Genomic DNA, 16,634 nt, shown 5'->3' on the forward strand with positions numbered 1-16,634 from the left:
ATTTTGAGTATGTATGAACTTCGATCACGCCTATGTACTTATATTTGCTGTCCAAGAGTGAGCTATATATAAAGATACCAAAACATCCCTTAGAACTGGTTAAATTAGGTATGCCCCTATTATTTACCATTTATCCAACAAAAGTGTTAGGAAAACAATCTGATTTGGTTAATTATGGATACATAAATTTTGGTAAATATTCAAACATTTGATGAAGTCATCATACTCCTCTATCTTTTAAGCATTCTAATTTCCAGTGATTAGGAAGCTTTAGCCATCACTAATGTGAAGACCTGACCACCACCTTAAAGATTATCATTCAGTGCTATTGATTTTATATGCAAATTTTTAGGTTAGGCCTTGTCATACTAAATTTCCTTTCCGCTTTAGTTTCATAAAATAACCTCAAAGTGCAACACCCCATACTAAACTTAAAGCAAAAAGAAAAGTAGTTCTAAATAATTGATGTGTCCTCAAGAAAAATCAGCAAACAGCTGTTTTTCTAGTAACCTGTAGCTCTGAGAGACCTGCATATGGAAACCTAATCAGAAGGTGCTAATAATACATGTATGACTGGTAAGAGTAGTGTGAGTGGCAGAGTATGACTGGACTTTGTACGTTGCAACCTCCATTCTAGTATTGACATGACCACTAGAAGTACAGTGTTAATCAGCAGGACTCAGCATTTAAAATCTGAGTTTTCTTCTGTTACTTAGTTTTGTCATGTATGTAAATATATATATATTTATCTCTCTCTTAAAAACCACTAAAACCGTATCTACTACTAGTATTAAAAGATACTTTCATGGGCGCCTGGGTGGCTCAGTGGTTTAAGCTGCTGCCTTCGGCTCAGGTCATGATTTCAGGGTCCTGGGATCGAGTCCCGCATCGGGCTCTCTGCTCAGCAGGGGGCCTGCTTCCCTCTCTCTCTCTGCCTGCCTCTCTGCCTACTTGTGATCTCTTGTCAAATAAAATCTTAAAAAAAAAAAAGATACTTTCAGCTATGTTAGAAAAATTTGCCACCTTCCAAGACTTAAAAATCCACACCATCTTGGAAGTTAAAAAAGAAAAAAAAATCTAATACATGAAAAGTATCTGGATTTAACTTTAGACAATTAACTAAGACATTCACACAACATATGCATGTCAGTCTCCTATATGGTCCTAGAGCCTGCAGTATTGTAATTTATTGTGAAACCATGTAACCAAATACTTAAATATATCCACAACATCTATACCACGGTAATGCATAGTACATAATATACTGACATCTCAAAATAAATTTCTATTACAGTTTTATGCAAATTATGGTATGAGTATCACCTGCCACATTTTTGAAATGGCACCAACTTCATGTAACGTTCTATGTTAATGTACTAAAATCCTTACTGGTAACGATGTCTTATTCATTATCATCTGAACATTTGAAATCAAGCTGTTAATCTAATAACCACAGTATGTTATCAATTAAAATCACTGCATATTTGGATGTCAAAGCAGGAAGTTACACAGCAGGAAAAGTATTTCTAATTCACAGTTTCAAAAATAAAGGGTGCAGTTTTCAAATATCTGATTGCTTAAATTGGTCAATTTAACAACTGCCTCCTTCAATACATGTAAACTATGTTTGCACAGCATTAGGAGATGTCTTTTATTTCAGAAATTAGTTCTTACTATTACAGGAGCACCACAAATTTGAAGGAAGAGGCTACAGTGTGAAATGAGCTCACTGAAGGATATGTTAAATAAAATTTTAACTACAATATAAGGTACTGCAAAGCTTTGTTTCCCCCCAGCACAGACCCCTTAATCAGGAAAAGTAGTCAACACTTACCAAATACAATATGTAAATTAGCTCTACAAGAAGTGGGGGGGATCTAACTCAACTAAAAGAAAATACTATATTAGCTAACAAACCTGTGATAGTCAGCTTCAGAATTTTCCTAAAAATAAAATTCAAAAGCATACACAGTATTTGTATCCTTTGATAAGGAATGCAGGGATCCAAAGGGAATGAAAGAAACATCTGGTTTTAAAAATTTCTAAGTGGAAACACACACACACAAATGGGTAACTGAGAAAAACTGAGTACTTAAATATTCAAATTTTAAATGTGTAAGAAAATTTATAATAGAAAAAGTGGCAAATTGTTATTGTGACTTGATTTGCTGAAAACATCTGCAAATTCACACTGGCATTAAGAAAACCAAAGTTTCAAAAATTTACTCCTCTCTCTCTCTCTCTCTCCAGATATGTTTTCTGTGCAAAAATAAATATCTGAAAATTGCACTAATACAATAATACTTATTTTAACTTTTGATATTATGAATAATCTGCACATGCTGCTTTACAGACAATACATATTTGTAAACTTGTTCATGCAAAATTAGTGTGCGCAACAGGGATATCATTAATCCCCATACTTAAAAAATGATAAACCTTATTATCTTTTTTAAACTGCCAAACCCTCTGAAATGTAACAAATCTTACACAGATATTCTTGTCTGCCAGCTAAAAATCAATTTATGTTGCTGAAACAAAAGTTATACAAGAAAAACATGGTTTTCATCTTGTAGAATTTTTGATTTTTAAAAGAAAATTTATAAAAGAAAGAAATTCATGGTCACAAAATTTTAACATTTTAATCCTAAACATTACAGGGCAAATAGATACTGGACCCTATCTCCATAAATCCTAACTTTTAGTTTCCATTTTTTAAATGTTGCCCTAACCACTAAGACATTAGTGGTTTTACAACCTCTGGAGATTGTGGAAATACATGTTTCTGAAAGAAATGCTACAAAAACAACAATGGAAGAGAGCCAAACTGTCTCCATGAAGGGAAAAAAAAAAAAAAATGGAACATTTTGAAGCCTTAAATACTTCTTTCCATGTCTTATGATTAACCTGTCAATTCAGTGCATCATATGGTCAATATAATGGTCCCCATGTTGAACAAACATCTAACTAGTGTCCATTGATTCCAAGTTAGTAGATGATGAATCTTTTTGGATACTTTCAAAGATGGCCGCCAGCTCAGGGTTAGAACTGATCTGTGACTGGAATTCACTCATCAGTGGACTCTTCTCTGCTTCTGGAATGGTTAGCAGTGCTGCTACTGCTCTCATGGCAGATCGCTTTAGTTCATCTTGCTTTTCAAACTCCTGCTTTACTGAGTTTGCCTTCACCTGTAACATTGAGTAAATTTATACTGTGTGTTATAAAGACAACTCTTGAACAAAATTTAAGCATGTAGAAATTTCTGGTAAATAAAGCAAAACCACTGTTTTATAGGTCCAAAAGGTACATTCTTCTACTCTAAACACAGTTATTTTTTAAACGTTTTAGCAGTAGTTGTTCTTCCTTTGAGGGAACATTTTATACCAAGCCCCTTAAAAAACAAAATCCAGAGCCATCGTGGTTGAAACAAAGAATGGGACGCAGAGCCTTACCTGCTTATCAAGTCCTACTCTGGCCTCCAAGAAAACTTCTCTGGCTACCCTGTTTATTCTTCAAGAACATCATGTATTAACCAATCTTGTGTCTTAATATACATAATTATTTTTGTATGAAAAGTCCTGTTTTACCTTCTGAATCGAAAAATTCTGACTTTCATTTTCAAGGTCCATTTTAAATATCATTCTCATAGGAAGCTTTCTAGGACTCCTACCCACCTCCACCAGAATTCACCATTTCCTCTTTCATGGTCCTATCACTCTTTATCCTGTATCAGTATTCCAACATATGTATCATATTGTTATAACATTACATAAAAGCTTTTAGAAACAGCATTTAGCAGTGCTAAGTTTTCTAAAACATCCAATAGGTTAACTTTTAAAACCAACTGCTACAAGGGGGTTAGCATGGTTAAATTTGGAAAACCAGAGCACAGAATCAACTAGGAATTTTGAATATGCCCAGTCTGGCCTCAGGTGATGTCAATCAATGATTACCTTAGTTGTACATGTGGCACGTAATGGCTCAACAAGTCGGTCCAACCTCTGCAGTACTGCACTTGGACAAAGAGTGGAGAGTCTCACTAACATTAAAAATGTTAGCATCTATTAGAAATGAAAACAAAAAGTTTAGACTTTGCACTGTTTTCTAAAGACAATATTCCAAATTCTGACAAAGTTTTTAAGAGGAATGATTAAAGTTTCAAACCCTATCTGAGGAATATTGGTTAAAAGCATTAGCCAGATCTAACCTATAATGCGGTCCTAGAGTACAGAACTAACAGTGGTTCTCAAGCTTGGCTGCACATCAGCACTGCAGAGCTTTAGAAATATGCCCAAGTCCTCAGTCCCTTTCCCAGAGATTTTTACCTTTCAGGATACGGCCATTTATACATTATTTTTTAAAAAGCTCGTGTGTACCAGAATGGAAAATCACTGAACAAGAAAATAACTGAACTAGGAGAAAAGCTTCAAAGGAAGTTTCTCGTGTCTTAGCAGATATCAAAAAAGACTGGTTATTCAGATCAATCCAGTAACACATAGTCTTTTTTTTCTCTTTAGACTATAAGCTGTAGAATGAAACAGGAGGATTCTATTACTTCTTTTGGAGATTTGTTCATTGAATTCTTAAAGTATCAGGTTACTACCACATATGGAAACATAGCAGTTGGGATTCTGATAGTATGCTATTACTGTTCAGCTGCCCCTTTTGCCCTGCTTGACTAAAGGCCCCAAAGAGCAGAACAGACACAATGCACTTATTTTTAAAATTACCCTTTTACAGTTCGTATTTAAAACTGACATGAGCAAATAAAACAGTTATGAGTAAAGTTCACACTCTAAACCTAAGAAGCAGTGATTTCTCTCTAGTTGCTTCTACAGATTGCTTTCTGTATATGGAAACAGTCCTTTTGTGTCATCCTTTAACAAAACTCTTGATACTAAACCTGCAGTATCATACTGGAAAATAAAAATCCTACAATACAGAAATAAAATGGTTCATGTAGAACAGCGCTAAGGACAGTCCAAAGGATTAGCTAAGACCATGATGGAAAACTACTATCCAATATTAAGACAGGACAAAAATATCACACATTATACTCTAAAGAGCAAAACTTGTCTGGGCTCTTGAATAAGGGAAAGCTCTGGAAACTGCGCTAAAGCAAGCTGGCACAGAATATTTCTTAGGCTTGACTTGCTCCTCCAAAGAGGTTTCTGGATTTTTCCTGTATGGCAACTGGTGTTACACTGCATCACTATTACTTTTGCATATCATAGTTTACTAAATTCATGAAAGCAAACCGATTTTTTAAAAATAAACAAGTAAATTATAAGGGTGAAAGTCATACAGCCTTCTTCTTCACTATAGAAAATCACTATAGAAGTCTTCTTCTAAAACAATCTATAAATAGCCACAAACATCTTACCTTAATATCATAATGGTCCTTCAAACCATCTTCAACATGATTTAGAAATTCAAAAATATCTAGTCTATCAAGACAACTGTCTAAAAGTGTGTACATACACTCAAAAGCTGCCTTTCTAATATCCAGTCCATCATCAACTGTATGCTTAAATGGACCCATTTCTACCTGTTGAAACAAAAAAGAATGTGTGGATATACTTAAAAGTAAAAGACAAGCTTAGATAAACAGTAATGTAACTAACTTACCTCTCTTATAAGCTCCTTTCTAACTTTTGTTTCATTATAAAGATGTGGCAGAACAGTATCTAGAAGATCCCTTATTAATGATGGTTTATTATGTGCTGCTGAATTGAATGTGACCAAGGCTACTCTTCTTACATTCAAATCTGGGTCTTCCAACGTTTTTAGAAAATCACCTGAAAATCATTAAGAAGCAGCATACAGTCACTGTAGCCTTAAAACAAAATAGGTTTTTTCTAAATGGATAAATTTATTTATATTATTGTCATTTCTTCAATGCAGGTCACAGAAGAACATGATGACAGAATAAGAACATGAAGACAGATTAGATTAAGTGAACCACATAGCTGCTTCTGGCAACAGGTAAGCTACCAATTAAACACAATTACATTCAGACATGATAACCAACTCTTAGCAGCATTCTATAATGCAGAGGATATGGCATGAGAGAGCCCAAAAAGTTCCCTAATTACTTCTACAGATATATGAAAAAAGGTAGGCTACACAGAGAAGTGATGGAGCCAGCAGCTACAAAAATAACATAAAGGATTCTAGTCAGAGTTCAAAATTAGTATTTTCACTAAAAGCAACAAAAAATAGAAAAACATTGAGTTCAAAAGAAGATAAATAGGATAGGACTAGATCCATTGCTTGGTAAACTGAATACAATTAACAAGTATACAACTGATCAGATGATAAAGAGAAATGTGCCTTCAAAATTTCTTTATTTCAAAAAAAAAATTTCTTTATTTCTATCATTAATGAAGAACATATGAATTGGTAAGAGGGTTAAAAATGCAAAAGGAGAAAACTGAAACCTAACATAGGACAAAAAAAGGCAGAAATAAGTCTGGTTGGTCTTGCAAATGGGAACAAATTATAGTGCAAAGACGTCTGGAGTCATACAAATGGTGATCCAAACTGCTTCACTTGCCAACTATATGACTTTTGGCAAGTGATTTAGGCAAGAGCCTCAGTTTCTCAGTTTACAAAATGAGAATTATAAACCTGTTAGGCTAAAAAAAAAAAAAAAAAAAAAAAAAAAAAATAAACCTGTTAGGCTACACGAATAGACTAAATTGCATGTATACTGCCAAATAGTCTTTGGGATATCCCTAGTATTCACATGGAGTTACTGTTCATCATTACAGAATCTCAACCCTACAGTCAGCAATCCTTTGGAATACATAGGAAGAAAAGAGGTGCCAAGACTTGATTATATCACAACAGCAATTTGAATGAATGGGAAGGAAGTAATACTTTGGACACCATATACTGGTAAATTCAAAGCTGACCACCCAAGAAACTTCTGATTACAAGAATTGTTCAGGAAATACCTTGTAATCAAAAAGAATTTAAATATACCAGACTAAACCTTCTTACCCCTCTGTTTGCTTATAATTACTAAGATAGTAAATTAGAATAAAGTATTTGCTTTCAGAAAAGCATCTATAATATTGCTATTATTACGGACAAATGGTGATATGCACTAGGATTACCTATCCCCAACTCTTTGGTTTAGTTATTGCAATTTTTAAAAAGCCTCCTAGGTGATTCTGATGTTCATGTAGTCACAAATAATACTAAGCTAGATCAAAATTCAATGAGAATGACCATCATTTGATCAAATAACTATATCAATGACATGCAAAGGTTGACTTGTCAACCTGGATATATGTCTCTAGAGATGTGGCACAGGACTCTTCACCTTTGTCCTATCTTGGACAACATAAAAAATGTCAAATACATCAAAGTGGGGTGCCTGGGTGGCAGAGTTGGTTGAGGAGCTGATGCTTGGTTTCGGCTTGGGTTGTGATCTCAGGATTGTAGGGTCAAGCCCTCTGTTGGGCTATACACTCAGGGGAGAGACTGCTTGGGATTCCCTCTCCTTCTGTCCCTCCTACTCATGCTGCTTTATTGTCAAAATAAATAAGTCAAACCAAAAACAGATGAGGAGAACAGAAGGCAAAAATCTTCCAATTCAGACCTTCTTTATTTCTAGGCCCCAACAATAGCATTCATTTATCCCTATGTGCCTCTTATTCTGAACTAATAATCCATTTCCGTAATTCTTTTAAAACGTTTTTTTTTTTTTTCCCCTTTCTGGCCTACTGCAGAATGGCCCAAAATTACAAAGCTTCTTTGCCATATCCGTCTATCCTCTTTGCTGGTATCTCCGTTGTTGCTCTGTCTTCAGGAATACACCAAACTAAGCTCTGAAGGTTTTTAGTATTACCTACTCCAGGAAAACTGATTATGAAAACAACACAATGAAGTTATAAAATCATTAAAAATAACCCTAAAAGCTAATTCTTGTCTTTGTAGATATAGAGACAGCCCTAGTCTCTCCTGGCTCTCTCTTAATTCTACTGTTTTTTTATTCTTACATTGTCTCCACAGATCTCCTTGGGAGCTGGAGGGCTTATAGGTAAGAACAGAAAATTGGGGCTCTAACAGATCAAATCAAGATTAATTTATATCTGGTCAGATAGACCAAAAATGTAGTTTACTCTGAAGACATCCCAGTGTATTTATTTGCAAAATTATCTGATAACTTCAAACTAAAGGATGATAGAATATAAGTATGTAAGATCACACATTATCAATTATCAGACCCTTGCATGCATTTTATTTTAGTTCCCTGGTAATATTTAGTTACTGAAATTATTAATCAGTATGTTTACCTTTGTTTCTACTTACCTATGCAATTCTTTAACAGGGGGTCAATAGGTTGTGGATGATCAGAAATAGTAAACTTCACAGCTGTAACCACTGAGCTTCGGGCATATGATGAGCCTAATTAAAAAGAAATTTTAAGTCTACTGGTATGTAAATTCACTAAAATCCATGGATAGCTTCAGCATTTTCAAACCACTTCAACTGACACCAGTGTCCTCAATTTCTTAAAATTCTCTCTGGTCAAGAGGGAAGGTACTGGGGCACCTGGGTGGCTCAGTGGGTTAGGCCTCTGCCTTCAGCTCAGGTCATAATCTCAGGGTCCTGGGATCCAGCCCGCATTGGGCTCTCTGCTCAGCAGGGAGCCTGCCTTCCCCTCCCCGCTTGCCTGCCTCTCTACTTATGATCCTTCTGTCAAATAAATAAATAAAATCTTTAAAAAAAAAAAAAAAAAAGAGGGGAGGTACTCACTGCTCTCAGGGGAGGTAAAATTTACCCATAAAATATAATCCCATTAGATTTCAAAAGAAATAATGTCTTCTGGGAAGAAGACCTAGGAAAGCAACAGTGGAGATTCTAGCCCTCACAAAAGGGAACTGTTTAAACCCATAAATAGCTTATAAGATCTTCAAATGTTTTCTAAAGCAGTTTCTAAAGAAAGCACTCGCTTTTCTTACCCACTACTTAGTCTAAAGGAATTGACACTAGTAAATCCGAAAACGAGTCTTCTAGGATCCTTCATTTGAACTATGTTTACTAATTTTAGTATTAAAATTAGTACTACCAAGGCTCCTTTTTATGTATTAATTCAAGAGACATTCGTCTTTTCCACATTTCAAGATAAAAGAGTAACATTAAAATATAATGAACAAAAGGAACTACAACAGATTTAACCATGATCCTATTACTCTATCCTTTTTAAACAACGAAATGTCATTTGACTATGGCTCCACACTGCAACATAAGGCAAGAGGTTCTACATGTAACACAATACAAAAAGGGTTTACTTCTGCATTAGGCATCTTTCAAGGTTACCAACTGCCAATAAAATTTTAAGAAAATCTAGGTACCCACCTGATATCAAATACCCTTTAAGCCGTGGAAGGAGAGTTTCTGGATCAATTAGAGTGAGTTTCCCTAGACATTCAGCAACAACATTTCTGGTTCCTTCTTCTGCACATTCACAGTGCTTTAGCAGTAAGGCCCAGATGTTTTCAACATATGGTTTAAGGCCCACTACTGACGCAGAGCTAATAATTTCCTTCAAGGAATGAAGCAGAAGATACTGCCTTTTGGGCTGACTGGTTATTTCTTGTAAGACAAACGGCAGATACTCAGGAAGGTTGCCCACACTAATGCTGCCTAAAGCATAGGAGGCAGCTGATTTAACTTCTTCGCTAGGAGATGAGAAGGCTTCTAATATTACAGATTTTAGTTCCAGCTGCCCACTTAAGTCAATATGATGCCCAACTTCTCCGAGAGAAAGCAGAGCTAAGAGACGAATGGAATCTGTAGACCTTGAGTTCTTGACATCTTGAATAAATTGACCTACTACGGCTGGTCCTTCTTTAGGGCATGCTCGAGTAAGGGCAGCTACACATTTGGCAATAGAATAGTAAGACTGCTTGTGAGTAAGAGCGGTGCTCTGTGAATAAACTGGACCAGTCAGCATGCGCAACAAATCCATGTATCCTAGATTATTTGTTCCAGTGACAACCAGAGCTTGGAAAAAGTCTAGCATGGCGCTAAGAGCTCCCCCCTGTAATAAAGGTGATCTCACAAGTCCAATAAGTTCATTGAGAATGGATCCACTTATCTTTGAAAGGGAGGAAGGATACACTTTTGCCAGTGTGGTAAGGAAACTGATAGCCATCTGTGAAACATGCATATCACTTTCACTGATAAGAGGTGGGAGCTCATCTAGAACTGCATCAATCATGGCAGCTGTCAAGCTGTCACTGTAGTTTTTAATTAGAATATCTAGGGCAGAAAGGGTACCCAGTTTCAAAGCTCTCTGGTTTTTCCTGAGAAACGATGCAAGGATAGGAACCCCTTCTCCCAGGACAGGCCTCAAATCTATCTTCAAAGGTGACCCAGCAATCAGTGTCAACGCCTTCACTGTAGTTAACCGGGTAATTTCATTCTTTAGTCTCTCCAAGAATATCTGAAGTGTATTAGGTAAATCAGAACCCAAATTGTCTCCAAGGTTGCAAATAATTTGTCCCATACAGGAAATAGCCCTTTCTTTGACCTCCTGATCAATGTCAGCTGCTTTTAACCTCTTAATGGTACAGGTAAATAGATCTTTGATATAGGGAGTTGCATCAAACGAGGAAGGCTGATCTAAAGGACGAATTACTTTCACAAGTTGTTGGGTAACAAGAAGTGCTTCAGATGTAATCTTGTAAAATGGGTCTCCGACACAAGCCACAACTGGAGGGACCAAAGCCTGAACATGAGGATGGAAGACTTGAGGAGAGTGGTTACAGAGGATTACATAGAGACACGACAAAGCATCAATCTTCAAATTTGATGAGCTTGATTTATCATTCAGTGAGAAAATGATTCCTAAAAAGCCAACAAAAAGATAATTTTTATGTAGTCTTAAGAAAAATTAAAAACTAATCCCTAAAATATTAGTAAGTTTCTACTTCATCATACTGTGTCTCTAAAGTAGTAGGAATTCCACAATCTACGATAAACATTAGAGCCAAAAGTTTTAAGGTAAGATTTTTAACTTGAAAATTTCTAACTTTATATGTCTGAAACGGGTCTATGTGCAACTTAAGTTGTCACAAATTACTTCTGAAGGAAACAACTGTTTAAACTTATCAAAGACTTAAGAAAATCTCTAATTAGTCCCCAAGGTGATTTACTATTCTTTTATTTTTTTCATACCTGGTACGAGTACAGGAATGTGCTGCGTTAGGGCCCCAGGTAATACATTTACCAGTTCAGTTAACATGTTAAAACAACACTGTCGGGTCTTCACACTTTTTTCTTTCATCTGTTTGTGCAGAGCTTTAACAATGTTGGGAACCTGTAATTATTACACACTCATTAGCTGGTTTCAGCTAGTGGTATTTCCTCAGTATACTTAACAAAAATTATCAGAGTGGGGAGAGAGGGAAGAATTTAACAAGATTGTTTCATACAAATTTTGTTGTACCTATTACATATGGTCTCTTGGAACTCTGTTTTATACTCGTAATAGAGAAAAGCTATCATTAGTTTTCTACAGAGCAAGAAAAGTCTTCCTTGATTATGAAATGCACAAGACTAACTAGAAATCAAACCAAATAATAATTTTTCAGCCAAACTTTAAGGAACAAATTATAAATGGCTTTTTGAACAAAAATAGCTCAGATATCTGCATTAAAAGAAAAAGGACAAATCATGGAGAAGAAACCATTAAATGGGTCTTTGTCTTTGCTCTGACAATGAAACAGACCTCACTTCAAAATGTAGCTACAAGCAGCAAGGTTATGATTCAAAAACATCTGCTCCTAAACTTTGTAATGTTTTCTTAGTGGGTAAAACCTAAACAGATTATTTACTAATCCTACAGATAAGAGGATATATACAGACACATGCTAAATCGAACAGTGATCTGAGAGCTAGAGATAAAAGAAAACCACCTAATTCATTACATCATCAGAATTTCCCACATTTTTATCTGACTTCTATACACTTTTTCTCATTTCCTTCTGCAATTAACCTTCACTGTTCACTTTTAGGTTCACCATGATTTTTTTGTTAATTTATACTCAGTCTCACAACAACTGTTTTTGTATGTTATAAAAATGAACAAATATGTATGCCATAGGGCTGCTGTAGGGATTAGATATAAGATAGGAAAATGTCTAGCATGCATTAAATATTCAGTAGGTAGGAACTACACAGCTCTAATCTTTAGAATCTTAGAAAAGAGGTTCTGAAGTAAAAAATATCTATACCAGTTGTTATTAGTAAATTAAGTCCTTACAATGTACTAGGCACTAGACCATTTACATAGACCACCTCATTTCTCACTACCGTGGGTAGTGCTTTCTAAGTAAATAAACTTATTACAAGTGAGAAAAATGAGGTTTAATAAACTGTACTAACTTGTCCAGGATCACAGAGCGAAATCAGGAGCAAAGCGAGGTATGAACACAAGTAGTGTGATTCCATAACTCTAAGATTTCTCTGTTAACATCAAAGATAATTTTACTGAATCTTAGAATTATTTTAATATTATCTAGTAAAATCAAGAACACCTCAAATCAGAATAAACTGTAAGTACCATAATATTAATGTATATAAACTACTACATAAACATATCCCAGAAGTCTGCTTACTCTTCTGAAGATGTTCTGGGACTCAGATTTTCATATACAAAAAAAATTTTAAATCTCGTATTTACAAGCATGATTTTCAACCATACTTAAACTGACCTGACTCTGAAGCATTGTTAAAGGTGTTTCTCCCTGCTCCATTGCATCAGGGTCACAGAGCCAACTCTGAACAGGACGAGTTTGCTTCAAAAGAGAAAGGTATGCATGGAAAACATCTGCCTTTACATTCTCTTCACGCTCCTTAAATCTGGATATCAGTGCAGGAGAGACAGTCTTGTAGAATTCTGGAAGCATTTCATGCCTTGTGCTAACTACAGCATCCAAGCACTTGGCAGCTGCACGTCTCACTTTCCAACTCATGTCATCATCGTCACTATATTCATCATCGCTCCCTAAAAGAAGTTTTAATGTTAACAGGCTATTAAAGTGAACTGTTACTCAGACAGTTTTATAACTTTTCACTGACATACAGCAACAGAGAAGTTTTATTTTTATTTTTTTTAAATAGAGAAGCTTTAAAAGAACAAGTACTTAACAAGATGATACAAATTTACAAATAAATCAACCTTAAAGAAAAGAATCCTGTTTTAAACTTGTTAATCATCTTCTTACTTATTGTGCATAATGAGCAGCTTATCAATCTTTAGTGATTAACAAACATGTGAAACTTCTTTACAACATAAATATTTGTAAAATCAGCCTTTAAAACAGTATGAAAAGAAGCTCAAAGGACTCACCTGACACTATAGGAAAATCAAACAATCAAAGAATTAATAAACCAGGACGTAAGATTGATGACTATAGATGAGGTGTTAAAAAAAAAAGCATGGTTACCAATCCCAGGACACGCTGGGGAGAAAAGGAATCTTGACATCCGCTTTCTTTGTGTCTCTAGAGCTTTTCACTAAATTTGATGATGGGCTATTAGGAAAAAATATGTGTATTTTCAACGTTTCAACATATTCTCTTAAGACAGTTTAAAGAAACTATACTTCCACAACAAGAAAATTCTGCTAAGAACAAAGCACCATGTGAAACCTGAACAACATCTTCTCCAAATTCCTGTTAAACCTTAAAACAATGTTTCAATGATTTCACTTATGTATACTTCATTAACTTTCATGTCATGTGAAATCTCTGAAAATTATTTCCTTCTAACACTATAAGGCTGAATCAATTGGGTAACAAAGTCAGAAGGATGGTAAAAACACCAGCAGTTCTCAGGACAGTCTAAAATTATCAAACAATAGCCCTGAAATGCTGATTCCTCACTGGGGGAAAAAGATGTTGCCTTTGCATTGGCTTATATTCCAATGAGCTTTAGTGACAGCTAAATGTAGCCAGCTATGCCTTAGAAAACTCTAGGATTACATAACAAAATACTAACTTAACCCAGGCATTTGACTTATTCACCAATGCATATGTGAATAAAAATCAGAAGGTACTGTATCAAAATGGTCTATTTAAAAAGCAAATTAGTAAATGAAGTTTTTCCCACGGCAACCCAACTACGGGAATTATTTTGCAGAAATATACTTTGTTGAAAAAAGGGTTATTAAAACATTAAATACCCAATTACTGAAATTATGCTGCTTTTATGTTACAATAACACTATGTAAGAAAGGTAGTTATTAGGTATAATCCATGCAAACAGATAAAACAGCTGAAGGACTTGGTTATTCAACAAAAGTACATTTACTGAGTGTCTTCTGTGTGTCAAGCACTATCCTAAGCACTGGAATAAACTAGTCAATAAAGGGGCTGAAAGTCTCTGTCTTCATGAAATTTACATTCTAGTGGGTAGAAAATAATTACAATATATCAAAAGCAATTAGTTGTAAGAAAGAAAATAAAAACGTTGAGAAGGAAGAATATAAGTAAGGGGAAAGCCCTGAGATGTGAGATTGAATGAAGAGGGTGTGTGAAAGTAATCACGTGTAACCCCAAAGCTTTTGGCATGAGAAACTAAAACGAGGGTACCATTCTGAGATAGAAAGGCCAAATAAACAGGTGAGGCAGATTGGGGGGAGGAGCGGGATGTGAGATTATTTTAGACACCTAACCAGTAAATCAATTAAGCAGATGTATATACGAACTTGAAATTCACAGGAAAGATCTGGAATAAAGAAAAATTTCAGTTTTCAGTACACTGATATTAAACGCAGGAGACTAGTTGAGATTAACAAGAATAATATTAGAGTATCACAGAGAAGTCCAAGCCCTGGAACACTCCAAAGTTTGGTGATCAGGGTTATGAAGAGCAACCAGCACAAGGACTGAGAAAGAGTAATCACAAAAACAGGACTAACATCATTACAAAAGTAGGACTAGTATCAGGAGAGTGTGGTATCCTGGAAATTAAATGAAATGCCGCTGATATAAGAAACAGGCAAACATCTGAGGTCACTGGTGATCCTGTCCATCACTTAAAGATTGGATTCATGAGAGAAGGACAAAAAGGAACTGAAGAGCATTCTTTTGAGTTCTGTTTTAAGAGAAACTGGGCAGTAGCCACCAGAGTGTAATATTGGGTTAGGAGGGATTTTTTTTATAGTTGTTTCTGTTTTCTTTTTAAAAGATAAATTACTGACTTTGGAGGAATATAAATTTATTCTAAGAATCAAATTTAAAAGTATGAAAAATATCAGGAAATCCACCAACTCACATACCTCATCACTTACCTATTTAATCATCTCCACTATGATTCTTTTAATCCTAGCAGAAACAACTAAACATGAGCAACCTGTATGTCCTTGAAAGTGTTATTCCTTTCTAGAGTAAATACTACAAATCACAGTACAATGACATCAATCTTTGGAGCCTCAGAAATGTTTAGATGATTCATGAAAGTTAAATGGAGCCTCAAACATTTAGGAGTTTTCAAGAAAGTATATATAAAACCAACCATAACTGCTGAATACGTGTATATACAATACAGTTTTAAAATAACATTCATTTTCCTCCTCACAAATACCCCTTGTAGAAAATATGAATAAAGAAAAAATAAATAAAATGGAAAAAAAAAAAAAAAAAAAAGAAAATATGAATAAAGAACAAAATTCTCTTGGTAGCAATTATAAATGTACTAGTAAGGTTTTTTTCTGTGTATTTAGAAAAATAAAACTGGGACATAACTTCCGTTATTCACCTTTTCACTCAACTTATTAGTAACTGCTTTAATATTCTTCCAGATTCTGAAAATGTTACACAGCAGTTAAGTACATGGATGCCCCATAATTTATTTAATCAATCTGCTATTGCTGAATACTGAGGTCATTTTCCCTTTCACTAGATAAGGATCATCTCCATCTATAACACTGGATCTTTCATGAAAATTTAACAAATTCCTTCTATTTAATTTGAACTACCTTGGTCATCATCGTCACCACCATCCGCATCCATGGCATTTTCATCTTCATCTTCATCATCATAATTATAATTTGGATCATAGGTAAGATATTTAAGACAAATATTTATAATGGTAGAAACATGAGGATATACTTCCTTAGGACATCTGAAGAAAAAAATAAAAGCTGCCTTGAATAACTGTACTTTTCTCCTTGATTCACTACCTGACACATTCTATTACCAGATTTTTTTCTTCCTTATAACACAGCATAGGAAAGTGGTTCCCAGTCTTTCAATACCAATGACTTTATGTATTTTAAAATATTTACTTTTCAAATCACACTTAATTTTAAGATGAACTTTTCCCATTCTAACATCTCTGAAGTCAGGATGATTCTTACAAATAACTGATATATATAACTGATATATATATAATGGTTAATGTTAATGTGGTGAGTATAGAGAAAAATCTGTATATGCTCTATCTTCTCAACAAAAGACTAGAAGACTAAGCCCAAGTGAATATGCTCTTCATCAACTAGGACTGTTTGTGAAAATGCCAGTGCATATCCTTCTAGGCTTGGTCTCCCAGCTATATGCTGAGAGACAGAACATAGACATGCCCCATTTAATAAAGGAATAATTTATGTT

The 16,634-nt window shown here is 34.9% G+C and overlaps 1 protein-coding gene across 1 annotated transcript in view; it reads right to left on the reverse strand.

Moving 5' to 3' along the window:
* Window positions 1-2,623: 2,623 nt before the first annotated feature.
* The window catches only part of CAND1 (cullin associated and neddylation dissociated 1), a 41,690-nt gene continuing 27,679 nt past the window's right edge, over window positions 2,624-16,634 (reverse strand). The window contains exons 7-15 of the mRNA XM_046012240.1: window positions 16,004-16,149; window positions 12,735-13,027; window positions 11,197-11,338; window positions 9,373-10,866; window positions 8,323-8,418; window positions 5,629-5,798; window positions 5,384-5,548; window positions 3,954-4,061; window positions 2,624-3,188 (exon numbers count right to left, since the gene is read on the reverse strand). Of these exons, the coding sequence (XP_045868196.1) occupies window positions 2,964-3,188; window positions 3,954-4,061; window positions 5,384-5,548; window positions 5,629-5,798; window positions 8,323-8,418; window positions 9,373-10,866; window positions 11,197-11,338; window positions 12,735-13,027; window positions 16,004-16,149 (2,839 nt within the window). The 3' untranslated portion in view covers window positions 2,624-2,963. The remainder of the gene's footprint in view (window positions 3,189-3,953; window positions 4,062-5,383; window positions 5,549-5,628; window positions 5,799-8,322; window positions 8,419-9,372; window positions 10,867-11,196; window positions 11,339-12,734; window positions 13,028-16,003; window positions 16,150-16,634) is intronic.

This window comes from Meles meles, chromosome 7 (genome assembly GCF_922984935.1).
Source record: "Meles meles chromosome 7, mMelMel3.1 paternal haplotype, whole genome shotgun sequence".
NCBI classification, from domain to species: domain Eukaryota; kingdom Metazoa; phylum Chordata; class Mammalia; order Carnivora; family Mustelidae; genus Meles; species Meles meles.